General features: G+C 46.9%; 1 protein-coding gene across 1 annotated transcript; it reads right to left on the reverse strand.

Moving 5' to 3' along the window:
- Positions 1-13976: 13976 nt before the first annotated feature.
- On the reverse strand, positions 13977-22313 carry LOC144138316 (uncharacterized). The gene is made up of 4 exons (XM_077670534.1): positions 22028-22313; positions 17410-17472; positions 17222-17351; positions 13977-14312 (listed from the first exon to the last, which is right to left on the reverse strand). Exons 2-4 carry the CDS (start codon positions 17463-17465, stop codon positions 14166-14168), a joined length of 333 nt encoding a protein of 110 aa, XP_077526660.1. The 5' UTR covers positions 17466-17472; positions 22028-22313; the 3' UTR covers positions 13977-14165.
- Between the last annotated feature and the right edge of the window lie 2356 nt (positions 22314-24669).

A 24669-nucleotide genomic window follows, 5' to 3' on the forward strand; every position in this document is an offset into this window, starting at 1 on the left:
TTACGGTTTGTTCTGAGGCCGCAACCACTTGCAGCGTATTTTCCGCTCTTTCGGCGTTGACATCGCCCCGCGGTGACGGCGTCGGCGAAATTCACGGCGATGCGAGCTTACGCGGAAGTTACGCCGCCGTCTATGCTCGCCAGATATCAGCGTCAAGCCAGCGCCAGAATGCATACGAAAGCAGGCGTCATCGTCCGGATTCCATGTCCATCTCCTGGTTTGGGGTCGTTACTTTCGCAGAAAACAATCAATTTCTTTTTGACCTGCGGTAATCGGTGCCTTGAGGCAAATTACAAGCTATTTCTGTTCGAAAGTGCGCATTCCTTCGTGTCTAGCCTAGCTTGGCTTTCATCGGGGTGATGGGGGGTTCGGGATAGCTTTTTGTGAGTTAAATACGGGAGCTCTGGCTACATCGCTTGTAGTGTTAGCATGATGGGCATGTCTGCAAGATCGGTGCGTAACGAACAAAGTTTATCAACGCCAGAAATCTAGCGCGGCATTCAAATTCATTCGCGTCTACCGTAGCTTCCATAAGGGGACCGTGAAGCGCGATAGCTTTTCTTGGCTCAAATAAGGGAGGTTTGGTTACATCACTCGCCGTATTAGCATAATTGGCCTCGCCTCCAAGATCGGTGCGGAAGAAAAAAGCGTTAACACTGCTGAAATTTGTCAAATACGACCAAAACGAATCACCCGGCAATATTCGGTGGCAGCCTTTGTTAGGGTACCAAATTCTTGCGTCAACGCGTACCTTCCGGCGTGGTCGAGTGGTCGAATGGCAGTTCGCCATAATGATGTAGATGTGAAACCGAGCAGAGAGTTGTTCTGCCAGAGTGTACGGGACATCTTAGAAGTGTATAAAGCCCAACCATCTCCACCTGACTGGTTAAATGTGTTGGAAAGTGTGGCATGGCGTCGGCCTTTTTAACAAAAGCGCACTAGCAAGTGGCGTGCTGATGTCTTTTCGCGCTTTGTAATCCTTTTTTTTTGTTCTTATTGTGTATACTGAAGACAGGCAATTAAGAAAAAAAAATAAAAGGCGTGGTCGAGTGGTTGGGAGCTTGGCCGATTGCGTTATGTTTTGAAAGTCCATGGTTAGAATCGTGGCAAAACCTCACTGTTTTCTTTCTTTTTTTTGCAATGAGGGTGTCATCGGCTTTTTTTTTCCAACGCAAAAAAAAAGGCAGAGTACCTTGCAGTTTAACCTACAAGTGACGTTCGACGGTAACCTCAGCTTCAAGGCAGCCCCGAAATTTGCTTTGCTCACACTTTGAATTCATGAAGCTGCAGTCGGTACATAACACTCAGGTTAAATCAAGTAGCAAGTAAAGTTGTGCTAATTGCGTCTTCGTTCATCATCCTATCTTATTTTGTTCAATTTTGACGACAAACCACCCCCCCCCCCCCCTCCGCACAAAAAAAAGAAAAAAAAACCGTACAAGGCTCGTTGGCAACGTCGCTTGTATACGAAGTTCTGCACTCTCCTAGTTATTTTTGTTGATAGTTAGATCATCTTTTTTTTACCGGCTTAAACAAAGGGTACCAGGACAACTTGCCTTTAATCTGCAAGTGAAGTCTGACTAACCTCAGTAGCAAGGCGGCGCTGAAAATTTGTTTTGCTCACGCTTTAAATTTATGAGGCAGTCTGTACATTACTTCTAGGTAGGACATCAAGTTGTAAGGAATTTTTTCGAAGTGCGTCTTTGCTCATGAGGCTGTGTTGTTTTGTTCAGATGTGACTGCGATAACATAAAATACATTTTGCAACATTTCAAAAATGGCCCGCAAGCATTCTTAGGAATGAGGAGAGCAAAGAAAGTGCATTTTGTATGACAAATCTAGATTGCCAATTACTGCATTTAAACAATTGAAATAACTGCTCGTAAACGATCAAAAATAATTCAAAAATCGTGCAGATCGAGTTCATTGAAACGTGTCCAGCAACGTTCGTCGAAGCAGCGGTTGACGCATGACTTCGCCTGTTCCATGCGTTTGCATGTGGTTGCGGCTTCTCGCAGCTCTCCTGCGTGATGGTGCGGCGACGCTGATCAATGCCGACGCTCGCGCGACGCGTGAATCGCGTGTACGTTTGTGTGCGCGCGTGTATCGTATTGCCTGGATGGAAGGACGGCCGCTGGTACACAGGAGTTATGATGGCAAACAATACAAGTGCTGGGGAGCTGGCTTATAATTGAGTTAAAGTTCACAGAGTTTCCATGGAGAACTAACTATGGAAATTCTACTAGTCTTTTTGGAGGCTTTGATGAGTGGAAGCTTAATGAACTTTTATGGTGAAGTCACAACAAAAATTCTACAGAGTCTTCATAGAGGCCTTGAGTTGTTTAAGTTCACAGAGCTTCTATGGAGAAGTGATGGCAGAAATTCTACAGAATATTCATTGAGATGTTGAAGAGTTTGCTCTTAAAGGGACACTGAAATGATATGTAAACATTGCGGGATTACTGGCGCAAATTGTAGTCCGGAGTCCCCAGGCCACGTTTCGACCACTCTGGACGCGTTTACGCGATTTTATTTAGTAGAAAAATTAATTGGAAAATGCTGTCCTCCTCTTTACGCTCGCCCATTTTCTGTGGCGTTTTCGTGTGACGTCGGGAGGAGCCGAGCTCGCAATTGGCTGCGCTACTGCACGGCTCCCCGGAGTCACTCGGCCCAGCGTTTCGCCCGCCGGCCGCCGACGGGTCGTCGCAATTCGTTCGCTCAGTTGAAACGAAGCCAGGACACGTTTGTGAATGGAAGAATGTGCCTTTCTTTACTTGGTTAGTTTGTACACTGTATCTAGCTCCAAGTCAAGGTCGCTTCACACAAGCGCTGCACAAGCGCACATGCGACGCTTCGCTGACTGGTTCGCCAGTAGGAAAATATAAGGCCTCTTGAAGGCGGGAGAAGAGTCAGCGAAGTCAGTATAGGTACTAAGGAAATAAAATCAACTGCTATTTTTACCGTACAGCGTAAAACTAGGGTGCGGGAAGCACTTTTTTGCGCTGGGAGAACACGCACAGCGACCAGCAGCACGACTACGCATCTGCGAACGCTTTTCAGTCTAAGAAATGCAATGGCTAGACGTGAGATATTGTGGAAACTTGGGGGATGCTTACTGCACGGGCGCTATACAACAAATAGTCACCTAAAGTACTTCAAATGATAAGACTAAATAAAAGTGTAAACTGGTTATACATTATATACCTTATATATTCAGCCTGGGCAAGCCGGCCTGTGCCTGAATGGTCTGAGGCGCCAGGTTATTGTTTTGCAAGTCGCAAGTTCGAATCCCCAAGAGTACGTCGTTTTTTATTTTTTTTGCCAGTTGATTTTTTGTTCTCGGCCGATGTTTTCTGAACTGAATTCACCATTTTTGGGCCGTAAAGTTCACTGCTCCACGAGCGAGTTCGCAGAACGCGCGCTACTGCAACTGACGCGCTAGCGAGTTCTCGTTAGCGTGCTGTTGCCACAAGCACCGACTGCTTGCGGGCAGTGGGCACAGGCCTGAATCAGCACACCCTTGGCCTGGTGCGAACACGCTTTTTACGATACAGGCATGAGTGAGGCAAGCTCCGAATATGCGGGAAAAGCGCATGGCATTTGAACGTCAGCGGTGACGCGGAGGGCGTTCATCCACTGCGTAGGCCTCGGCGAGTGATTTTTACTATTCCAAGCCGTCCTGGGAGGCTTATCTCAGGCATTTTACAGCCGACAATATGGCAGAAGGACGGTACGGCGATTACTGAGATATCGAGAATGCCCATCCAACGATGCCGTCGGATGTCAAGCATGTTGTTTTACAGAACCGAAACCGAAACTTGTTTGAATGCTAACCTCGGACACCGTCCAATCACGGTGCCATCTCCTCGCGATGTCACAGCTCTAGTTGGTGCGGTCGCCACTGACCGCGCATGGTAGTTTTTCTTCTTTCCCGCTTTATGAAATAAATAACGACTTGTCAACCAGATAAACGATGAAAAGTGTGGTAATTTGAGCCAGTCTATGCAGTGCAAGCAAAACCGGGTGCTTGACAAATTCACTTCAGTGTCCCTTTAATGAACTGTTATGGGGAAGTCACAACGAAAATTCTACAGAGTCTTCACAGAGGCCTTGAGTTGTTTAAGTTCACAGAGTTTCTATGGAGAAGTAACGGTAGAAATTCTACAGATAATTCATAGAGATGTTGAAGAGTTCGCTCTTAATGAACTTTTATGGGGAAGTCAACAAAAATTCTACAGAGTCTTCATAGAGGCCTTGAGTTGTTTAAGTTCACAGAGTTTCTATGGAGAAGTGACGGTAGAAATTCTGCAGAATATTTATAGAGGTGTTAAAGAGTTAGCTCTTAATGAATTTCTGTGGAGAAGTAGCTATAAAAATTTTGTAGATTTTTTATGGGGGTAACTCCATAAGCTCAGAGTTCCTGACGAGTTTCTGTCGTATTTCTTGTGTCTCCATAAGATCTCCGTGAAAACTCTTCAGAAATTCGTAATTCATTTTTGTGAGGGCGAACTAGTGGTGCACTGTTTTATGTCCCGCTAAGATGCTGCCTTCCCTGTAACACGGTTCTAGCTGCTTTGTTTACCTTTTGATATTTTTATTGTGAAATGTCAGCGATAATATTACGATAATACTGTTGAAGTGGCCTAATACATTCTGCTCTACCACATCATATATATGGCACTGTGAGTCATATTTCTCAACCGTTAGTCGCTGTCGAATGACCGTTACCGGTCTTCGAAGCTCTTTTCGCACAGATAATACTGAAAGCAACAACCATTTTAGTGCGCAGCACTTTGGCGGCCGCTACTGTTGTCTGGCGGCGGCGACGACGTCGAAACCGAGCAAGCGAAGACAGAAAAAAAAACGGCAGAGAAAATTCTTGCGAAAGTTTGAGGGGAGGATAGTAAGCTGAGCGGCGGCGAGGCATGGCGCAAGTGTGAGGGGGATGCAGTGAGACATGCTCGTCATTGCGTAGCTCATCCAAACATCGTGACATTTTTGCGGAAGGTTCAAATGATTTGCGAGCGCACGCTCCGCGGCGATGACGTGCTGCGAAATAATGGCAGAGCAGCGCGCGACGGCGTGCGCTCGCTGATCACGCGATCACTTGCTGAGACTTAGCAGCAGTCCGCCGTCACCGAGCAGACTGCAGATCGCGCTGTGCGGAAATTTCGAATTAGGAAGTATAGCATTCGTCAGCCATTTTTTTTGTGTTTCTTGCGCGACATCACCCGAAAGATGTGTTCCTTCTACCATGTTCCTCAAATATGGAATCCGCAAGTCTGAAGTCTTGCAATTCGCCTTTGGACACCTGCCTGCATAGGAATTGCGCTACCCTCTAGCGCTATTGTCGTAAAGCCGTGGGGGCACAGCGTACGGCATGTGTAAGTGCTAGGACGCTTTTAGTAGACCGAGCAGTTTCACCACCTTTCTATTGCGCATAGAGTTTCTTCGTAAGTATGCTAATGAGGAAACTGCGCCTGGTAAGCCATGTTGCCGTGGGGGTTCAAGGGAAGACCTCCGCTATTGCCTTGGGCTTGGCGTGGCATTAGACTTTTATGCGGTTTTGGGGCTTTTAGTTCATCACTACGCATTACACGTGTACGAGTTACGAGGAAGCCGAAATCTTCCCTGTTCTGTGGTAGCCGTGTTCGGTAAAACAGCCAACAGTGCATGATCGTACTTGACGCTGGTCACCCCGCAGTCGAAGAACGTATGACTGAGCGGGTAATATGCCGCCGCGAAATTCGTAGCTGACAAAAAAGAAGGAAACAAGGCGTACTTTGACGAAGCCTAGATACGACAGATACGGGCGCCTGTATCCGTCCTATCTCGCCATCGTCCACGACTGTTTATCGTTTTCTTTTTTCTTCAAGTATAAACCAACTCTCTCCTCAGCAGGTTTTGGTAAACTGTAGCTGACGGTCGGTTCACTGGTTCACCACGAAGGCGATGTTTTCCTAGACACGCTCAAAAAACTTTCCAAACTGGTCAAACAACTTATTATTTCAATTAGAAAGGGAAGAACAAACGTGACACAGAAGAAACGCATCAAGAAAGTGACAACCGCGAGCGCTGACTTACAACTGAAATTTATTCTTCGGCATGTCACATATATACGCTGACAGTGAAAAAATACAAGGAAGCAGAAATAACATGAATGGTGGTGATAACCAGCCTGGGTTATCATCTGTTCGGTCTTTCCGTTACCACGCGCCTCCCGTAGGATTCCGCGTTACTAAAAAACTGTAACTGATAGTTATTCATCGTACCTACTAAAATAATGCTACCCATGTGTAACCGGCCGGTTACGCACAATATCTTGGAACTATTTGCTTCGAGATAGTTCCAATGGGACACGAGTTCCCGCCGTTTTACACCAAAGCTGTATACCTCTACCCCTCCAACAATTTCATCTCCAAGGGCGAAAACGCCAAGGCGCCAAGTCGGACTCCGCAGGCATGCAGTATTGAGTTCAGAATTCGTTTAAATAAACCGCATTATGGATTATAGGGCGCCTCTGAACAAGGGACCCCCCCTCCCCCCCATGTGTTCTGGTGAAGATTACGCTTGCAGATTATCTTTGAAGGCTAGGCAGGACTATTGTCACTAAATAGAGCAGTTCTTGCCCAAGACGCCGAGCGCATACATCAGGCTAAGCTGGAACCTGCATTTGCCGCATCTTTGGACACACTTGTGCCGCTGAAAAGCTGTTACACGCGTTTGCTTTGATTCGCATCCAGAACGACGTCAGTCACGCACAGCTTGCGATCAGGGAGGACAAGCTAAGCTTACCAGAGTTGACCGAGTAAAACCCATAAATAACTAAATGTTGGAGCTGATTAACCGTCGCAGTGTAAACAAATGTCGCTTAGTGGTCACGGCGGCGGCGGCACGGAACAATAGGAGAAAACAGTGCCGATACTATGTTCCCTTATCTACTGACACTAGCCGAGCGCAAGCGACAAGCCCGCCGAGACGATGAGGAATATTTCTTGCCTTCCTTCAGCACCATCTGTAGTGGTTCACAACAGCCTTGCTGGACATCCACGTTCGCAGGGCGGGATGGGCGACCAATTTTTTTCCATACGCCTCCTGTTGGAGCCCATGTGTTTACAGCACGTAGGACTTCCTAACTGTGTGCAACTTCGCTGTGAACTAGTTACGACAAGAAACAACCCAACACTAGTTATACCCAATAGTGTCATTAGTATGGTGGCCCACTCGGGCATCACCGGGCACTCGTGCTATTGTTGTATACCAATAAATGTTCATCCACCACCCCCTAACTATCTTTTTTTTTTCTTTGGTAGTAGTAGTAGTAAGTATTGTTGAATAAGGCGGACTTAGCCTTGCATAGCTGCCGGCAATTGCTCCGCCTAATCGTCCCCAATACCATATCAAATCTCTCAGTCATAACACATCACTTAGTCCTAAAATAACAGACACGCAATGTCACCACACCTCACTTAGTCCTGTGGACTGCAAGAATCCGAGTAGGAGATGAGACACATCTCTTCGCACAATCCAGTGGTCCCTAGGAAAAATAATGTCCTCCGATGTAGCATGGGGCACTCCTAACTTCTGGAGATCACGAAAAAAGTTCGTCCGCTCAGGGTTGGTTTTGGAGCAGTTCATAATGAAGTGATAGCCTGTCCAGCGGTCATAAAAGTATGCAACCTATAAGCACGTTAAGGCTTAACTCTGTGCGTGTTTTTACATCGTGGAGAGCCCTAGTTCCAAACTGGAGCCACTGCTAGCGGCTGGCGCTGCGGGCCTTCCTTGTTTAGGGTGCCGGATGCACGCGCTTTCCGCGAGATCCTGCATCCAGCCAGCCCAACCCTGCTTAGACGTGTTAGAGTTTTGGCACCTAAGCAGAGTTTCCTGCAAGTCTGCCTTCTCGACTTAATAAATATTGCCTGCAAAAAGCCGCAAACTAAACGATCTATATTTCCTTCGCAACTTTTAGAGCTGTAAACATGATTTGATCATGGAAGTAGCATACACTTGCATGTTTCGTGTATAGTGCAGAATTGCTGTTGCGCCTATTTTCTGGTTGTCACTTTATATGAAGTGTTCCATATTTGTAGTGTTAGGTGTTTGCATACCCAAATTGCCGGGCCCACCGGCTATGGTATCCATGGATACTGCAGTGCTGTAAGTATAAACAAAGAAGTGCACACCTTTCCTAATGGGGAAGGAACCTGTTACTCGTCTAGGAGCCACCGTGCCGGCCGCCGCACTGAAGTGAAACCTGGGTTGAATGCACCATTCTCACAAGCGACATTGGCTCACCGTACAGTAGCAAAGCATGTGCAACGCTGGAAGCAGCTAAGGAGATCGCAACGCTCGCTTCCAGTCGGGGACATGATCTAGGAACTTCCGCCACACTAGCCCCTCTGACATCCATATTTTCCAGCCCTCAGACATTCCGGGCCCCGCTGTACTAAGTACAGTAAACTCTCAATAAACGGAACTTCAAGGAACCAAAAAAATTAGTTCCGTTTAACAGGAGTTCTATTTACTTCGAGAGATGCGCAATAGTGCAAATTTGTGTGCGCACACTCTCTTAATGCCATTTCATGGGACTCTAATCAGTGGAATGTGAATGCACAGCGTTCAAAAAGTTTATTTGGCAACAATCAATCATTGTGCACTAAGAAATGCATCATTTTTTTTTTCGTTTGAGGCATTTCAACTGCATATTCAGGATGAGGATCTTCAGCAGCTGATGCTCATGGCGATGGGTCTGACTAGAAATCCTATTTTCGGTTACGTTTACACGGTGACGCTGAAATTTTAGTTACGATTACCGAAAGTTTTTTCACGTTATCCGAATACAAAACCAACCGACCTGCAGCCTAATTTTCCGTTTAAGCGACAATTCCGTTTAAGCGATTACCGTTTATCGATATTCTACTGTAGCGTAAAATTGCTGTTGGGGAAGTTTCTGATCCTGCGTGTATACGTAGTGTTCGATGATTGACGTGCTATGCGTTCTTTTTATCGCCTTGATGTCGGGCGCACCTGCTAGGGTCTCGAAATAGCCATGGCGTGACAGTTTCGCCTTAAGCTTAGGCTTCGCTAGCAGCGCACTGAAACGAGTACAGCGAAGGTGGAATTGGTGTTCTCAAAGGAGTAGACTGACATTTAAAAAAAATTACACCATCTTCCCGTGGGGAACCCTGATGAGGATGCGAAGCATCGTGGCGGTTCCGTGTGGTTCCATTGTGTTGCCGTTATGTTGAGTGATCTGGTTTTTACTAGCGCCAGAGGGAATTCCGCGTCCGGGTCCACACCGGTGGCAAAGGCACACAAGCGCTGTTGTGTTACGGTGAGTAGGCGGTGGTTCTCGAGGCGCCGAAACTCGTCCATCATGTTCTTGTCGATGTTGTCGCCTCTGGTAGAATCGGTAGTCTCCGTCAGCTTTGGTGAGGTAAATATTGTTTACATTGGTGCACCGGCTGAGAGCAATGTACACGCCCTCCTCTTCGCAGCTTTGTCTTCTCGTTCTTCTTCTTCTTCGGCGGTTCCTCTACGGGAAGATGACGACGGTGGTTGAACGCGAACCTATCTCGTGATGGATTCTTTGGTTGGCCAATCCCTAGGGGCATCCTGCCACAATCAGCATCAGAGGCGCAGCGGACGGGGCTGGTTGAGCTGCAAGGCGCGTGGCGCTTCCCGCCACAGCTTTTCCACGGGAAATTCAGCATCCTCCTCTAAAGTTTTCAGTTCGTCGTTTCCGTTGACGTTCAGCTTCGCGTGCCTTCGTTGTATCAGTAGCTTCTTGACGTAGTTTGAATGAGTTAAGGACTTAAGGCGCGTTCGTAGCACTTGCTCCTGTCCCGGATTTGTAGCGTAGTCGGAGAAGCACCGCGTACCTCCCGTTGCGGCCAGAGAGTCATGAGATCGAAACCGGGCGCTGCTAACTATTTCTTTTTTTTTTGTAGTGTAGTATCGCCGAGCTGTGGGTATAAGGAGGAGAGTTGCGCATGCGCAGTGAGCGTGTGGACGGCGCCGCTATTAACGACGGAGGACTAGGCGAGCCTAAGAAATGCTCCGCATTTAAAAAAACGACAAAAAGAAGTGCGATGGAACAAATCAGTTTGTAGAATTGCTACCACGGCCCAAGTGCGCGCCGGTTGGCTTTCCTTTGGCGTCACAGCAAGTATCCCTGCTTTTATTTTTAATGACAATGGTCTTCTTCGGAAATATAAATTCAGGAATTTCGGTCTGTATGTATGTATCTGTGTCCCTAGATTCAGTCACTCAGCGAAAACACAGCATAATTCTTAAGAGACAAGTTTCTACATAAAAGCTCTCCAAACCATTGAATTCTGTAATGTGCTTGTCAGCGTTGTTGAGCAAAAAGGAAACATTAGTCGTATCTGACGCAACACATCATGTTTGTACGAGTGTTTTCGTTAAATTCGAAATAATACGCACTTGATTTCTGCAGTAGCAAATACAAAAACTAATCAAAGGCAAATGTTTTACAGAAAATACCCAATGAGCTCGCGACCAAATTTAGGCCTCGTGGCAGCATTCCATGTTCTACAGCAGCGGAAGGCCGCAGTAGACAGCGCGCGAGCAGTGAAACGCGGTGAAATTAAATCGACTTGATCAATTTTTCATTGCGTTTATTGCGGTAGCAGCAATACGGGTGGGGAACAGCGTGGTAGGGGCGGGAAGAGCAGGGACGCATTTTCGTGGCGTGGGTGGTAGAAAGCTTTTGTCTTTTGACGACATTTCCAACAAAGTGGGCCGATACGCCGATACGCCGCCACGTTTTCCATCGCTATTTTCAATTACAATTTAGATGCCCCAGGTTAGCGTATGGTGTTTTAAATGACAGATTTTGGTTCCTTCATCAACGTTAGGTTAGGCTAAATTATGCTACTTTACATTGCGTAAAACGGAGTATTCTCACACGGGCTATTTTTATCCCAAATGCCGGTTGTGGCAGCTTCAGTGGTGTGCTATATTACCCTCACGTGGCAATCCAGACACAGCCTAGAACCAGTGTCACTAGATAAGATGTTAGAGTACCGCTACTCACGCACGCAAGTCTGCAACGGCAGCCATTTTGGCGTTCATCCATGTTGCTTAATTGCCGCATCTAAGGCCTCGCCGCTAACCTCGACCGGGTCTTTTGTTAACAACACTTCCGAAGATGCAGCAAAACGGCATCTTCGGACACAGTTCTGCTGCTGAAATCCTGCTACACGCGTTATCTTTGACTAGCGTTTTAACGACCTCAGTAGCGCGCAACAGCAGAGCAGGGAGGACAAGCTAATCCTGCCAGAGTTGACCGACTAAGACGCATATAAACGGCATAAACAACGAAATGGCAGCGCCCACGAAACGTCGCCGCGTAAACAAATGTCACGTGATGCCAACTCACCAGTTATCATGGCGGCCGCTTGGAACAGTAGGAAAAAGAGTGCCGATACTCTGCAAACTTGTCTAGTGCCACTACCTACAACTATTCAGGTTCCAGTAGTCATTAAAAATCCACCACAGAAATACAATGTCAAACGAATTCACGGGGATGATAACACACAAAAATTAGTTCGTTCTAATCTTTAGGCAGTTTTGTTCCCTTCTATGCGTTTTCGTAGCTTTAAGTATCACCCGTAGAAAATACGCCAGGCCTTAAATGTCAATTGGATTGCCCCACCATTGAAGTGACCACAGTTTTTTAGCACGAAAGTGTTTTACGCCGGGGTACACAATCCTCGCCGATGTCATATCCGTTTCGGAAATGACATCACCAGAAAAACATCCATTGGCGTAGCGGCGCTACGATTCGAACCCGCGATCAGCCTAGCAGCAACGGGAGGTGTGAAACCGGTCTGCCAACTGAGCCATGAAATCATGCCCGGATAGCTGTAAGAACGCGCCTGATGTCCTTCCCTCTAACTTGTCCATTCGCATGGTGCTGCCGTCTAGAAGAGGTGAAGCGAAGTATTGTGTCGACCCTAGCGAGCGCCGATAATTGGCGTCTCGATATGGCAGCGTGTAGCTGCGGAAGGTGCTGTGTTTAACCGTCCGCCAAGTATGTGGAACGCCGCTCAGCTTGTGGAACGCCACCAATGTGTTCCACAAGCTTAGCTCGTCGCAACTAAAGAGTCTGGCGTAGATGCCAAGGAGAAGGACCAATGTGGCTGCATCTTTGCCTAAACGACCCGGCAGCCGGACTTCCATAGCCAAGCACACCCACAAGACTGCTACCGGCCCGCAAATCATGCTGCTTGCTTTGTAGCGTACTGTTACTTCACCAAACAAATCACTGACAACCCGTTCGGTTTCATTCCTACGGTTTCCGAGCGCCTGCGGTTCCGATCGGATTTACACAATGCTCCGGCGCGTGTAATACAGTGTCTAATGTTGACGCATCTAACGGTGCCATACCGACAAAATATAAATAGTGATGTGCAAGTTCATATCGATGCACCATAAACATTCAACTGCGCCTTTGAATTCAAATTTCGCTTTCGTGTGTTATCGATTCTAATGAAATAGGGATCAACCAGATTTTTTTTCCCTTTTAGGTGTCGCATACAACGCTACATGTACAGTCTTCCGCGCGACAGTGTAGGGGCATTGTTATTGCGACACCATTCCACGGAGTGCGGTCACAGGAAGAGAGCTCTCGAATGTCTCTCACGTTCCCGCCGTGCTACTCGGGACTAGATGAGACGTCGCCGACGCCACTTACGCCAAAAAGGCGCCGCGTGGCTAAGGCCCCGTGTGTATGGTTAGTTTGGCTCCACGAAAGGTACGCCAGAAACGCGGCCTGACAGAATTTGCTACCTGTGCCAACAGAAACCTCATTTGCGCGTTTGTGTGTTGCTACGGCCTCTCAACGATCGCCAGGCGTTTTGACCATCTCGCTTAAAGCATGGCCAGTTGTCCGTCGCTTCGCTGCTTGTGGACATTCCTGCATTGGGCCATGTTGGCTTCGGCTGCAAACCTGAAATGTGGCTACTGGGTAAGTGTAACCTATCGTGTATTAGTTACCTCTAAAAGCTTTTGCGCTTAGTTTGACGTCCGCTGGTGAATTTCATTTTTCACTTTTCTAACCACCTGAATTGCATACAGAAAGGCTTAAGAGCCTTAATACTCCCTCATATATTGATCCGTTCGCCTCTAGTTGAGCCGTAGTTTCATTGAACAGCAGGGAAATATTTTTTTGTGGCTTCCCAGAGGATATATCAGCAGAAATAGCTACTCCATTGAATAACTGGAACTGTTTCCGTTCCACAGCTTTTTTAAACAGAGCGCAGAAGGAAACAATAAAAATCAAAGCCACAATGATGGGGGTTGTTTCATCCTCATGCTTTAAATAGAGGGGGAATATTGTAAGCGCGCAAATGACCAACCCACAATCACTTGTGCCAACGTTGGATGCGCGTATATGGTCTCTTTATGACCATAGCCTCCTATGTTATAACACGTGAGATCATGTCATGAACACGATAGCAGGAATGAAGAGACGAAGCGTTTACGAACTATCATTTTGTTGCGGGCGTGTCGTCTGCTCAGCCCCGTTGTTTCCGTCATCGACCCCATTGTTGTTGCGCTTGAAATAATGTATCAACGTACCGCCTCCTTGAGCACTGTTCTGCATGTACAGTGTTTGTCAAACTTTTCTAGGCCCTGCCGAAAGTGCACTGGCCGCAAAAAAATTAATGTAAAAGCTTACGTCGCGGTCGAGGCTGAAGCGTTTTATGCCAGACAATATATTTTTACATTCAAACGTTAAGCGAATTCTTTGAATTCTTTGTGGTTCACAAGGCTTGGCATGGGCCAAAAAAGTTTTACAAAGGGCGTACGTACCTTACCTGACTAGCGGTCGCAGCATATGTGTGAAGCCAGAGCCTCCAAAGAAGGAATCGTAGCGTTGGCGCCTAGTCATACTTCTTTGACGCGCGCAAGCGCTACTCTATTAACGCACAGCTCCACAAAGCGTCTCAGCAAGATCACGAGTATTTACTCGCCATCGCAGAAACGCATCTTCTCCCTTTTCGTTTACAACCAATCCTAGCGCATAGAAAAATGCGCAGCACCTAATTTCTTTCACCACAAGAAACCATGCTTTTTTTAATTAACGAGAGTGTCAATTCCTCTTGCGTAGCTTGATCTCAATACGACACTCATCGTCAGGCAGCCGGCAACGATGTGTTTGAGCGGGGCACGCAGTGTCCCATGCCGCCGGTCTCGAACAGGTCACCTGGATGGTCCAGGACACAGCGGTATCCGTTCATGCAAAAATCCTGCGACCAGCTGTTGCACGCCTCACCAGGGCACTGCGTAAGCACAGAAGGTAAACTTTAGATGGGCGGAACCTTGCTTGCTGTTCAATTGACTCAGTTGTCTACATACCATATGCGCTAATCTCTCTGGAACTGGCTTTAAACTACCTGTAAACTACAAGGGGATTAAAATAAGTACGAACAACGGAGCGCACAACCTCCGAAGCATGCTGCACAGCCTGGCTGCAAAGTCAGTAAACTGCGCGCATGCGCACTTCTTCTATAGTTCATTCGAGAAGCTGCACGCAGCCCTGTGGTAGCTACATTGTTGTTAATAAAGCGCCCACTAAGGGGGCCTAACTCACCGCGAAGGAAAGCTAGAGTAGGCGCCTGGCCCTTGCGGTTCCACCGTCCGAGAGGTGAGACTTAAAGGTCCTTTCAAAACCCCCTTCGCTGTGAGTTAGGCGCCCTCAGTGGACGCTCTATTGACAACAACGTAGCCCGCACAGTGCTGTATGCAGCTCGTGGTATGAACTATAGAGCGTTTGATAGTGTGGCCTACATTTACGGGAAATGCTTGACCAAGAAGCGAAGCAGGTTATTTATTTTGAGGCGCATTTTCAGGCTGCGTCGCTACTGAGCAAGTTGATCGTGGAATAGCATCATCCTAGCTGCAATCAGCCTGCTGCGCTCTTGCCTCGCGAGTCTAGTAGATAACAGGCTGCTAGGTCGCGACAGAGCATAAAATGCAGCCTGAAAATACATGACAGGCGCTGATTCTTTGTCAAGCATTTCCCATAAATGTAGGCCACACTCTCAAATGCTTTCGAAGAAGCGCGCATGCATGCCCGCAGTTGACCGAGTTTGCTGCCAGACAGTGCAGCATGCGTCGGAGGCTGTGTGCTCCGTTATTTGTGTTTCTTTTAATCCGCCCTGTACCGTGCAGACTGTGTATCTATCAAAGGCCGTGTATCTATATTACAAATAATAAAATTGATAAATGTCCAAAGATAATACCCTGATGTGAATGTGCAGCAGGAGAGAACGTTTGTGGGACGGAATTTAAATTACTAAATTACTTCTTCATTTTGTGGAGGCCACCAATCTGCTACACGACTGAAACTGATAATTGTCTGAAGATCGCTTCACTGCATGCGAGTGCAAACCGGCTCTCGCAACTGCACACAACTGATAAATAGAGAATTATGGCTGAAATTGCGTTCCTCTTTTTCTCGGGGACCTTGGGTTCCACGGGATTAACTTTTTTGCGTGCTGTTTGGTCACACAATATCACTGCCGTATACACGCGTATACACAAATACGCATGCGTATTTATTATAATACGTATGACGATTTATGAAGAAGGCGTATTTATAATAGTTATAATTTAATTTTATTTGACAGAATCATCGTCATCGGTCACGTTACTGACGGGAGGGTGACCACAATAATAATATGTATACTGTTTGTAAGGATACCTGATCATAACATATGGAAAATTCTTGGCCACCAGCGGCTCTACTCCTCTCTTGCCCAGCCTTACGACCGTCAAAGACGGCAAGAGCGGATCACCGTGGCAGCCATCTTCGTTTTTTTTTTTTTTTTTGTAGCGTGAGCTACACTGGCCGAGGTTGAGCAGTTTCGCGTGGCTCCTGGAGAGCCGTGCTGCGCATGAGCGAGGAGCAGTGACTTCACACAGCGCACAACTGGCGCGGCAGAGCCGCCGCCGTCGCGACTGAACTGGACTTGACTGGGCTGGGCTGGATTGGATTGGATTGGATTAAATCGGATTGTATTGTATTGGATTGGATTGGAAATCGTTTCAGCAACAGTAAGCATGATAATCAGCTAATCCTAGACAACCAGGAAACCTAAGAATAACCAGCTGAACCTTAGCTCACGCTAGGTATATCCTGGCATAGCCGAGCTAAGCCACTCCCGTTTTTTTTTCTGCTATCCCGTAACATATTTTACAACAGATAATCCGCATAAAAAAAAACAGTTTGAGAGGAGTGAAAGTGATGTTTAGCAACTACACGCTCAGCGAAAACCCAGGGTTATGCGTTGTTAGCGCGCCGTGTTTCCAGTGGTCGATCACTGAACAATCTTAAAGCGGCGTGGTCTATTAATTGGGTATGACGTCAGCACTCGAACGAGAAATGGCGGTAAAAAATAGCTTTCTAGGAACTGGACAAAATACGGAAAGGGAGAGACAAAAACAGCGCTGGTTTGTGTCCCTCCCTTTTCGTGTTTCGTCCAGTGTGCTCGGTTACCCGCCATGGAACAGTGCCAACTATAGCCCAGCTTACAACACTCCTGCAGGTGTCTAGGCAACGGAGATGAAATTATCTTTTCATAATCACTTGGTGCAGCTGGGACTGCCCCCAGTGCAAATACGCCTCGAGCACTACAATTTAGGTATGTTGGGCAGGTAGTAATAAGATATGCGTTTGTGTGTGTAGTGGTGCGTTGGATCAAATAGCATATGTTTCATAGACGTGTTTCTTTCGTACATGTTTCCATTCTTTACTTTGCACCTTTGCATTAAAGGACCATATTAATCACGCTAGAGGCAATTTTTAAGCAAAGGTTTGGTGATTTACTATAGATTCTTTAAATCACCTAACACTAAATTTAAAAGAGAAGCCCTGACTAGTGCGTCAACTGTGACAAATTGATTGCAAATGCGAAAAATTGATTGCGCAAATGACAAACTGACCTTAACACTAGGCAACTGTCCCGCTCGGGCAGTGTCGTTTTACCTGGCGACACAATCGGCGCAACCACCAATTGAGCGACAGCAAAAAAGAACCCCAATTAATATTCCATCTTGGTATCGCGTCCATATCAGACCTAAAGGCAATAGAACATTCAGATTTTTGGCTCTAGTGATTCCTGTAAGAAAAATAATGTTAAGGCATTGTGTTTATACATTCTTAAGAACGCAGGCGCTATCTTTTCACCTTGTAGCAAATGTCGCAGCACCCGCAGCGGCCCTTGTAGCTCCCGCAAGTGCATTCCACATCACGGCATCCGGCGTGGTCGCACGAGTACGTCGAACATCCGGGTATCGTTGTCGTCGAAACGCTCCGACTGGATAAACAGAGCGGATATTCGTAATTGTTTCACCAACTTCAACCGGTTCGCTCACCTGACAATGACCACAGCTATCAGGAGGATGACCAAAGAAGCAGAGTTTATCCTCATCTTGCTCCTGAAAGAACAATCACATCGTTTCGCACGAGATGATATTCATACTACGAAATCGCCCTTTACGCGCCCAACAGTGCAACTGAGGCCCATGTTTGCTGGGGCTGACGTTCTCACGTGCCATAGCTATGGCCTATCTCATCACGCGGGGCAGCTTTGACACGTAAAATCCCATTAATTCATGTTCGTTTTAACCGGCAGTGTCTATTCTGACGGAAGCCGTCAGAATTACACTTTCAATATCCTCACTGCCATCGTTTTTGCATTGCTACGCCCGCCACCTAGAGCATCGTTAATCAAACATACCGAGCAGACCCACTGTGCCAACTGCTTCCGTGGCGTTATGGTGTAGTATCCGCGTTGAGACAAAGGAACTTCGGTTACAATCCCGACTGTGCCTTTTTTTCTGCATTTTGAAGAATTTTGAAAAAAATTTCATTAATCGGTATTATTTTAGCGAATTAATTTGCGATATTATTCCTTCAATCATCACGCGATCGACGCACATGACATGTACTGGTTGCATTTGCTGATCACCTGCCAGGCTTTTGTGAAAACTGTCGTGAGAAATTTCTTGCGGCAATTCTCACGGGGCCACTGAGAATATACACTGCCTTTCTAATAACGCAGCACTTCGCGTGGTCATCGTTGCTTTATGATCATAATAAGAAGAACCAACACAACTATGCCGGGACTCGCAAAAAATGACCCTACCCAGTCGAAAAACACAACAGGAATTTCTGTCGCACAACAGAAATTTCTGTCGCACGACAGGGATTTCTGTCGCACGACAGAGATTTCTGTTAGGACTACAGAATGGTCTGTCGTGCGACAGAAATTTTTGTAGTACAACTACAGAAAATCTGTCGTACGACAGGCATTTCTGTCGCACGACAGGGATTTCTGTTGGGACTACAGGATGGTCAGTCGTGCGACAGGAATTTCTGTAGTACAACTACAGAAAATCTGTCGTACGACAGGCATTTCTGTCGCACAACAGGAATTTCTGTTGGGAATGCAGGATGGTCCGTTGTGAGACAGGAATCTCTGTAGTAGGACGACAGAATGTCTGTCGTACGACAGAAATTTATGTAGTACAACACACATATCTATCATGCGACAGACATTGTGTAGCCCCACTACAAAAAACTTTGTAGTAGAACTACGAAATGTCTGTCGCATGAGACATTTCTGTTGTACTACAGAAACTTCTGTTGTGCAACACCCTGTAGGCACTATACACAAATTTCTGTTGCACCACAGACTGTCCTTCAGCAACTACGACTGGATTCCGTAATTACTATTATTATCTGCCATGCGACCGAACATTTTGTAGTCCCTGCAGATTTTTACAGTCTGAAAGAGAATTTTAGATTCATTGCAAAAGTGTCACACGACAGACCGTTCAGTATTGCTACAAAATCTCTTGCTTACCCTGTCGGCAAACCCCGCGTTTTCCAGGATTAGGAGAGCGATGGAATACGCCGGAAAGAACGGAATACACTGGAAAACGCAGAGCTGGACCACATCAACGCGGGGACCGCATTTTCCATCGAGAGAGCGATGTAATACGCTGGAGACAACAGAAAACATTGGAAAACGCCGCGCTGAACGACAGCAACGCGGGGTGGTTGCTGGAGAGCATCGAATAACACACACGGGGCCATTGCCTTTGAGGACAGAGCTTCAGGCAGGACAAACGGGACAGCACGAACAGGATAGTTAGTGTGGTACCGCTGCTTGGCTAGACACGGGAATGCCGCGCGCCGCTTAAGGGGTGGACTGGTTGTATTCCAGTACCGCGAACGACGCAGATGCTCCGAAACTTGGTATTTTCGGCCTGTGCGGTGCCTCGAATTCCCACTTTTTTAGCGTGCGCTGCACGAAAACAATGGTGCGTGCGAGTGACGGTCATCTCGTTGAATTGCATCGCAAGCGTCTGTTGTAATGAACGTTTGTTGCATTAATGCCATTAGCATTCCGGCCGTGTTTGAAAAAACCTTCGTTACAAATTTGCAATTAACAACGCAACTTAGCCCAAATCAGTGTAATGTTGCAACATCTAAGCGTATAACCAAAGAAATGGATACATAAAGAACTTCGCAAATTCCTTTAATTCTTTGAGGGAATTGCAATTGCATATATTGTACTGTGGACAATCTTTGATAAAAGAATGAGGCAATAAGGGTAGCCCGTCGGCAAACGGACGCATAAAGGACAAGCAAGACATGCTTTTTGAAGACGTGGTGTAATAATTGCAGTGCACATTCTGACACGTATTTCTGGGTGTCTTTGAGAGCCCCATTGTTTCAATCTGCGTGCTGTTGTTTTATTTTTTTAGCAGGCAATTTGTTTATTTTAACGCGAAACTTGTGTCCAATCAAGCCTAAATAGTTAAAGATTTTAAAAACAGCGAACCAGTTGCCGCTACCTGTGTGAAAAAAAAAAAAAGAAACGGCGCCAGTGAACTCGTTGCATTACCGAGATGTGTTAAAAAAATAAATGTAGAAAGAAAGAAAACGCACGCCTTCCCTCTAGCCCGGCCCTTCGGAAGAAGTTCGGGGAAGCATCGTCACCACTGAAGGCATGTCGCGGCGCGACAGCACTCGCGGGACGGGGAGACCACAATACGAAGAATCGAGAGGGGTGCGGAGGGGTCGCGAAACAACTTCTCGTGATCGGCCGGTTCCCTCCTTACCCTTCCTTTGTTCCCTCCTGCTTTGTTCATTCCTGCTTTTCGTCTTTCGGTCAAAGTTTGGCGGTGGCAGCGTGGCCGAGTGGCTCGTTCACATTTAACATCGGCGCTTTGCCTAGCTGAAGTTACGCCTAACTTTTTCTAAAAACGTGCATATGATGTCTCCGCGAAGTATCAGCAGCAACATTTGAAGCTTCGGAAGGTGTGGTAAAAGCAAGATCAGTGGTCCGGATTTCAAGCATCTCGAAGTGAGGACTCCTCTAGCCACGACTAACCGTGGTGCTTGAGATTATTGGCACACTGATGCGAGTGAATACGACGAATTTCGCAGGCAGTGTGATCTCGAATACGTGCGATGTGCTTCGACAATCGACTGAACTTGCAATGACCCCTGCGTGACTTCGGCAGGTATCGGGCGTGCATACTCATCGAGATAGTGCAGCACCACAGAAACGTGCGCTTTTCGCCACAGGATACCCCTCCACGTTTTGCTGTGCGAATGCATTGTCAACGGATCAAGGTTCACCAAGGCAAGCATTCCAGCTAAATATTGACTTTCCATTTTAATTCTCTCACGTTCTCTCGCGTTTTGCTGTTTAAATAAATCAGGTTCAAGAAATATTTGTTTGCTTGTGTTTTAATGGTCGTAACTAGTATAAGGAACGAATTTTCGAACGGTTATTGTCCATGCTCGTGTAATAGTTTTTTTTTCTATCCGGGTGAATAAATTTGCTTTCATGAACAGATTGAGCGTCATTGATGGGACGCGTTTTGGCCCTGCTTCAGAAGCACGGCCAAATCAGCTGAAAAGTGCCCAAATGACTCTAGCTAAATTTTGTAGCGCTACTTAAGTGTCCCTGAAGGAAATACTTCTGTATTTCTTCTTAACAGCTACGCGGGTTTGTAATTACACGGCTATTAAAGAAAAAAGGCCTACCGCGAGCATCTGGAGACCACGTTGTCTCCGGCGTGTTCCAGCGTTACGTTCTGCGGCTGCCGGATCCACGAGTTTCCGCGTGTGCAGTGTGCGTGTGCACGAGTTTCCGCGACTGCACATGCATCAGGCATGTGCAATCTGCGTAACATCAAACTTTTGTATTGCATGCATGAATGTACCACTTGTTGCATTGCTTACATTGCCTTTTGTACAGCTTTCTGAAATCAATTATTCAGTGAAAACAATTTTAAGCTTGTTCCAGAAAGGCAAAAATTCCCCCAAATGGTTATGTTTGTTGGTCATATTTTTATTGAAATTGTTATGCATATCCTGCATACTTCAGGTACTTAATAGAAAAAACATCACGGGTAGTAAATTTCTTATGCAAAACAAGTTGACATTCGAGACATGACAGGATTTACTACGAAAACAGACATGACAGGATTTACTACAGACTACAGAACAGGATTTACTACAGACTACAGGACAGGATTTACTACAGACTACATGACAGGATTTACGACAAACTACAGGACAGGATTTACTACAGACTACAGGACAGGATTTACTACAGACTACAGGACAGGGTTTACTACAGACTACAGGACAGGATTTACCACAGACTACAGGACAGGATTTACTACAGACTACAGGACAGGGTTTACTACAGACTACAGGACAGGATTTACTACAGACTACAGAATGTCCCATCCCCTCACAGGATCATTCTGTCGTATTTCTCTGTTGTGTTTTTCGACTGGGTAGTGAACATGGCGATAAGGAGCTATAGTTAAGACAATACAAATTTTGTTACCTTTGCCTTTCTACTGCATACAACCATTACAATGCTGAAAACAAACTCTCAAAAGGCCACTTCGAACCCCTTTTTGCTTCTCTTAGACTCTATACAACGAAGTGAATGCTTACCTAGTGTGTTCTGCGGATACTCCAAAACCTTTTCATCGGCACTAAAACTCCAGTAGGGTTGCGAAAAGCTCTCTACCATCGACGATTCCTCCGGGGATACTCCGTCTAAAGCCAAGCCGAAAAGTAGGCTGAAACAGTGGACAGCCTCTCTAGGAGAAGGGAGACCTCATTACCCACATAAATAGCTACACGATATATTATTTCGGTCTCAGCACAGATTGAGAAAGGCCGCGAACGCTAGGACTCCTTCCAAGAGAGAACCTCATGGGCATGCGCACTGCCCGAAAAGTAACCCGATGCAGCTAGCAACAGGCCGGAATCTGAGACCCCAGACGACCCGACATCACGGCACTCTCTCGTGGTAACCTTGGGTGCCGAGACGATAAACCGCGATTCGGCCGGTTCTGGGCAGTAGGACGAAGGGGTAGAGGTGCCGGGCATACTTTCGTTATGATTGCGGTTCTGGCGTGCTTCCGTCACAACTGCCTTAGACGCAAGTGTTCTATTTAGGCCGTAAAAAGAGAGTAGGGGTGTAGCAGGGGCGAAGAAGTCGTAATTTGCGGTGTGTGATTTTTTCATCGTGGAGGTGCCGCGTAGTAAACACATCTTAAGCCTGAACCGGTTTCCCGCTATGTATTAGCTGAGGCAGATCCCGGGAAGGATTAAACAGTATACAGTTTAATCCTTCCCGCTTATTTAATGACGATGGTTTTCTTGTGAGAAAGGAAGGCAGAAATCTCTCCGTGCGTCCGTCCGTCACCCGAATCAGGGAGGGCAGATCTGCTCACACGTAGGTCACTGGTGGCTGTGAAGCGGACGACCAACAAGGTACCAGACATGAATAACCCGAAGGTCATCACTGGTACCAACCAGTAACTTATTCGGGACCCACAGCTGGCCCGCCCACAGGTTACTCGGGAAAAATAAATTACTAGTTTCTCAGGTGACTCTGTAGTTACCGACCCGTCAGGCACCCATGGGTCATTACTGTTAGCCATCTGGTAACCATCTGGTAACCAATTACTGGTAACCAACCACTGAGGTATCGGGAACCCCTCGGCTAGGGTCCCAGTGATTGAGTTCTAGTGGCCCAGTCAGGGAACCACCTGACCAGTCATCACTAGTAACCTGTAACTAGTATCTCACTAATGTCACTAACTAGTGACCGTAAGCAACCAACTCGAGGTCCCGCGCTCGAGGACCTACCCGTGGCACTACAAATTATAAGTTACCCACGGGCTGGTCACTGTTCAATGATCTGTGACCCACAAAAAAGTGACCAACCGCTATCGATTTTTCGCTCACACTTGGGTTATCACTCGTTGGTTACCCATTAGTTTATATACCTGGGGGTCGGTAATGATCATTACTGATTCCGGACCCCAGCCCACTGTCTAAATACCAATGGCCCACCGCTGTGTGGTTCACCAGTGAGTCACCAGCCGAGCCACTGGAAACCCCGCACAGCAGGAAGCACGTGTATCGCCAGTCGTGACTGCGGCACATATGTCCGGCTGAGTTGGTGATCGGCGTCAATTTGTTGAGCTGACAGTTTCAAGGAGCTTATTCTTCTTTAAAATGGTTTTGCTGTTCCTTTTCCACGTTGCCCTTCCGCTTCAGCTACTGCTTTCTCTGAGATTCTGGTAATTGGGCGGCCGTTCAGCATACGTGCGCCACCTTTCCTCTCTTAAAGGAGTACCGACGCGACAATTTTGTGATACATTTTTATTGCTTTTATCGATGCTTAATGGTGTGGAAACGCGACACAGCCCTTTAAATACTTGAGCGCGCAATAATTAATTACATTGAACGGCCTGAAAATTGTTCGTTTCAATTTCCCGCGCTTTCAGCCCGAAAGGCGCATATGACCGAATCCCGGCATGACCTCACCGCTTTGTGCGGACGTCAAAACACTGCGGAGGCCGGTAGGGGCGTTGTTTCAACCGCAACGCCGCCGTAGCTGAACGGCTGAGCCGGCTGTGCCGGCTGAGCTGCCTGAAGGTACTAGGCCTAACATTGCGGCGGAAATTCGATGATCGCTTTCAACGAAAGTCCCGTGACTTCTGTTGCGATTCCGGGCTATATTATCGCTTTCTTTCCACCGTGAGGAACATTATTTTTGCCGACAGTGCCTTTGTGGGCGGCGGTTGTGCCCGTATCTCTGGCTACGTGCACTCGTTTTTGAATGCGCCAGCGCCCAGTCGCCGATAGCGGGGCCGCGCGTGTGAAGTGACGTCACGAGTTTTTGACGAGTGGTGTCCGTGTCTCTTTTTTTTAGTACCACGGGATGATGTTACGCTGATGCCCATTTCCTGAGTGCCGCTCTGCGTGCTGTTCCGTCGGTGCGATAAATGAGGTCCAATCATAGTATGTTCTTCGGGTCGCAGGCCACTGATATTTAAGCCAGGGTATTCTGTTCAGCAGAGGAATCGAACTGTGCAATAATATTAAGGCCGAAAATTGGTGTCAGTACTCCTTTAAGTTCAGAATGCAAATTTATTATTGCGAAGCTTTAGATGCCTTATTGATGGCGTTCGATGTCGGGCCAGAACGCATGGCAGGAAAGTATACTTTACACGATGGGATTCACAAAGCGATGATGATAATGAGCGTGGCACATCAAGCTCCTCAAGAAAAAAAAC

The sequence above is a fragment of the Haemaphysalis longicornis genome, unplaced genomic scaffold, assembly GCF_048455015.1.
Source record: "Haemaphysalis longicornis isolate Haplotype H1 unplaced genomic scaffold, Haemaphysalis longicornis Haplotype H1 scaffold_5, whole genome shotgun sequence".
Classification (NCBI taxonomy): domain Eukaryota; kingdom Metazoa; phylum Arthropoda; class Arachnida; order Ixodida; family Ixodidae; genus Haemaphysalis; species Haemaphysalis longicornis.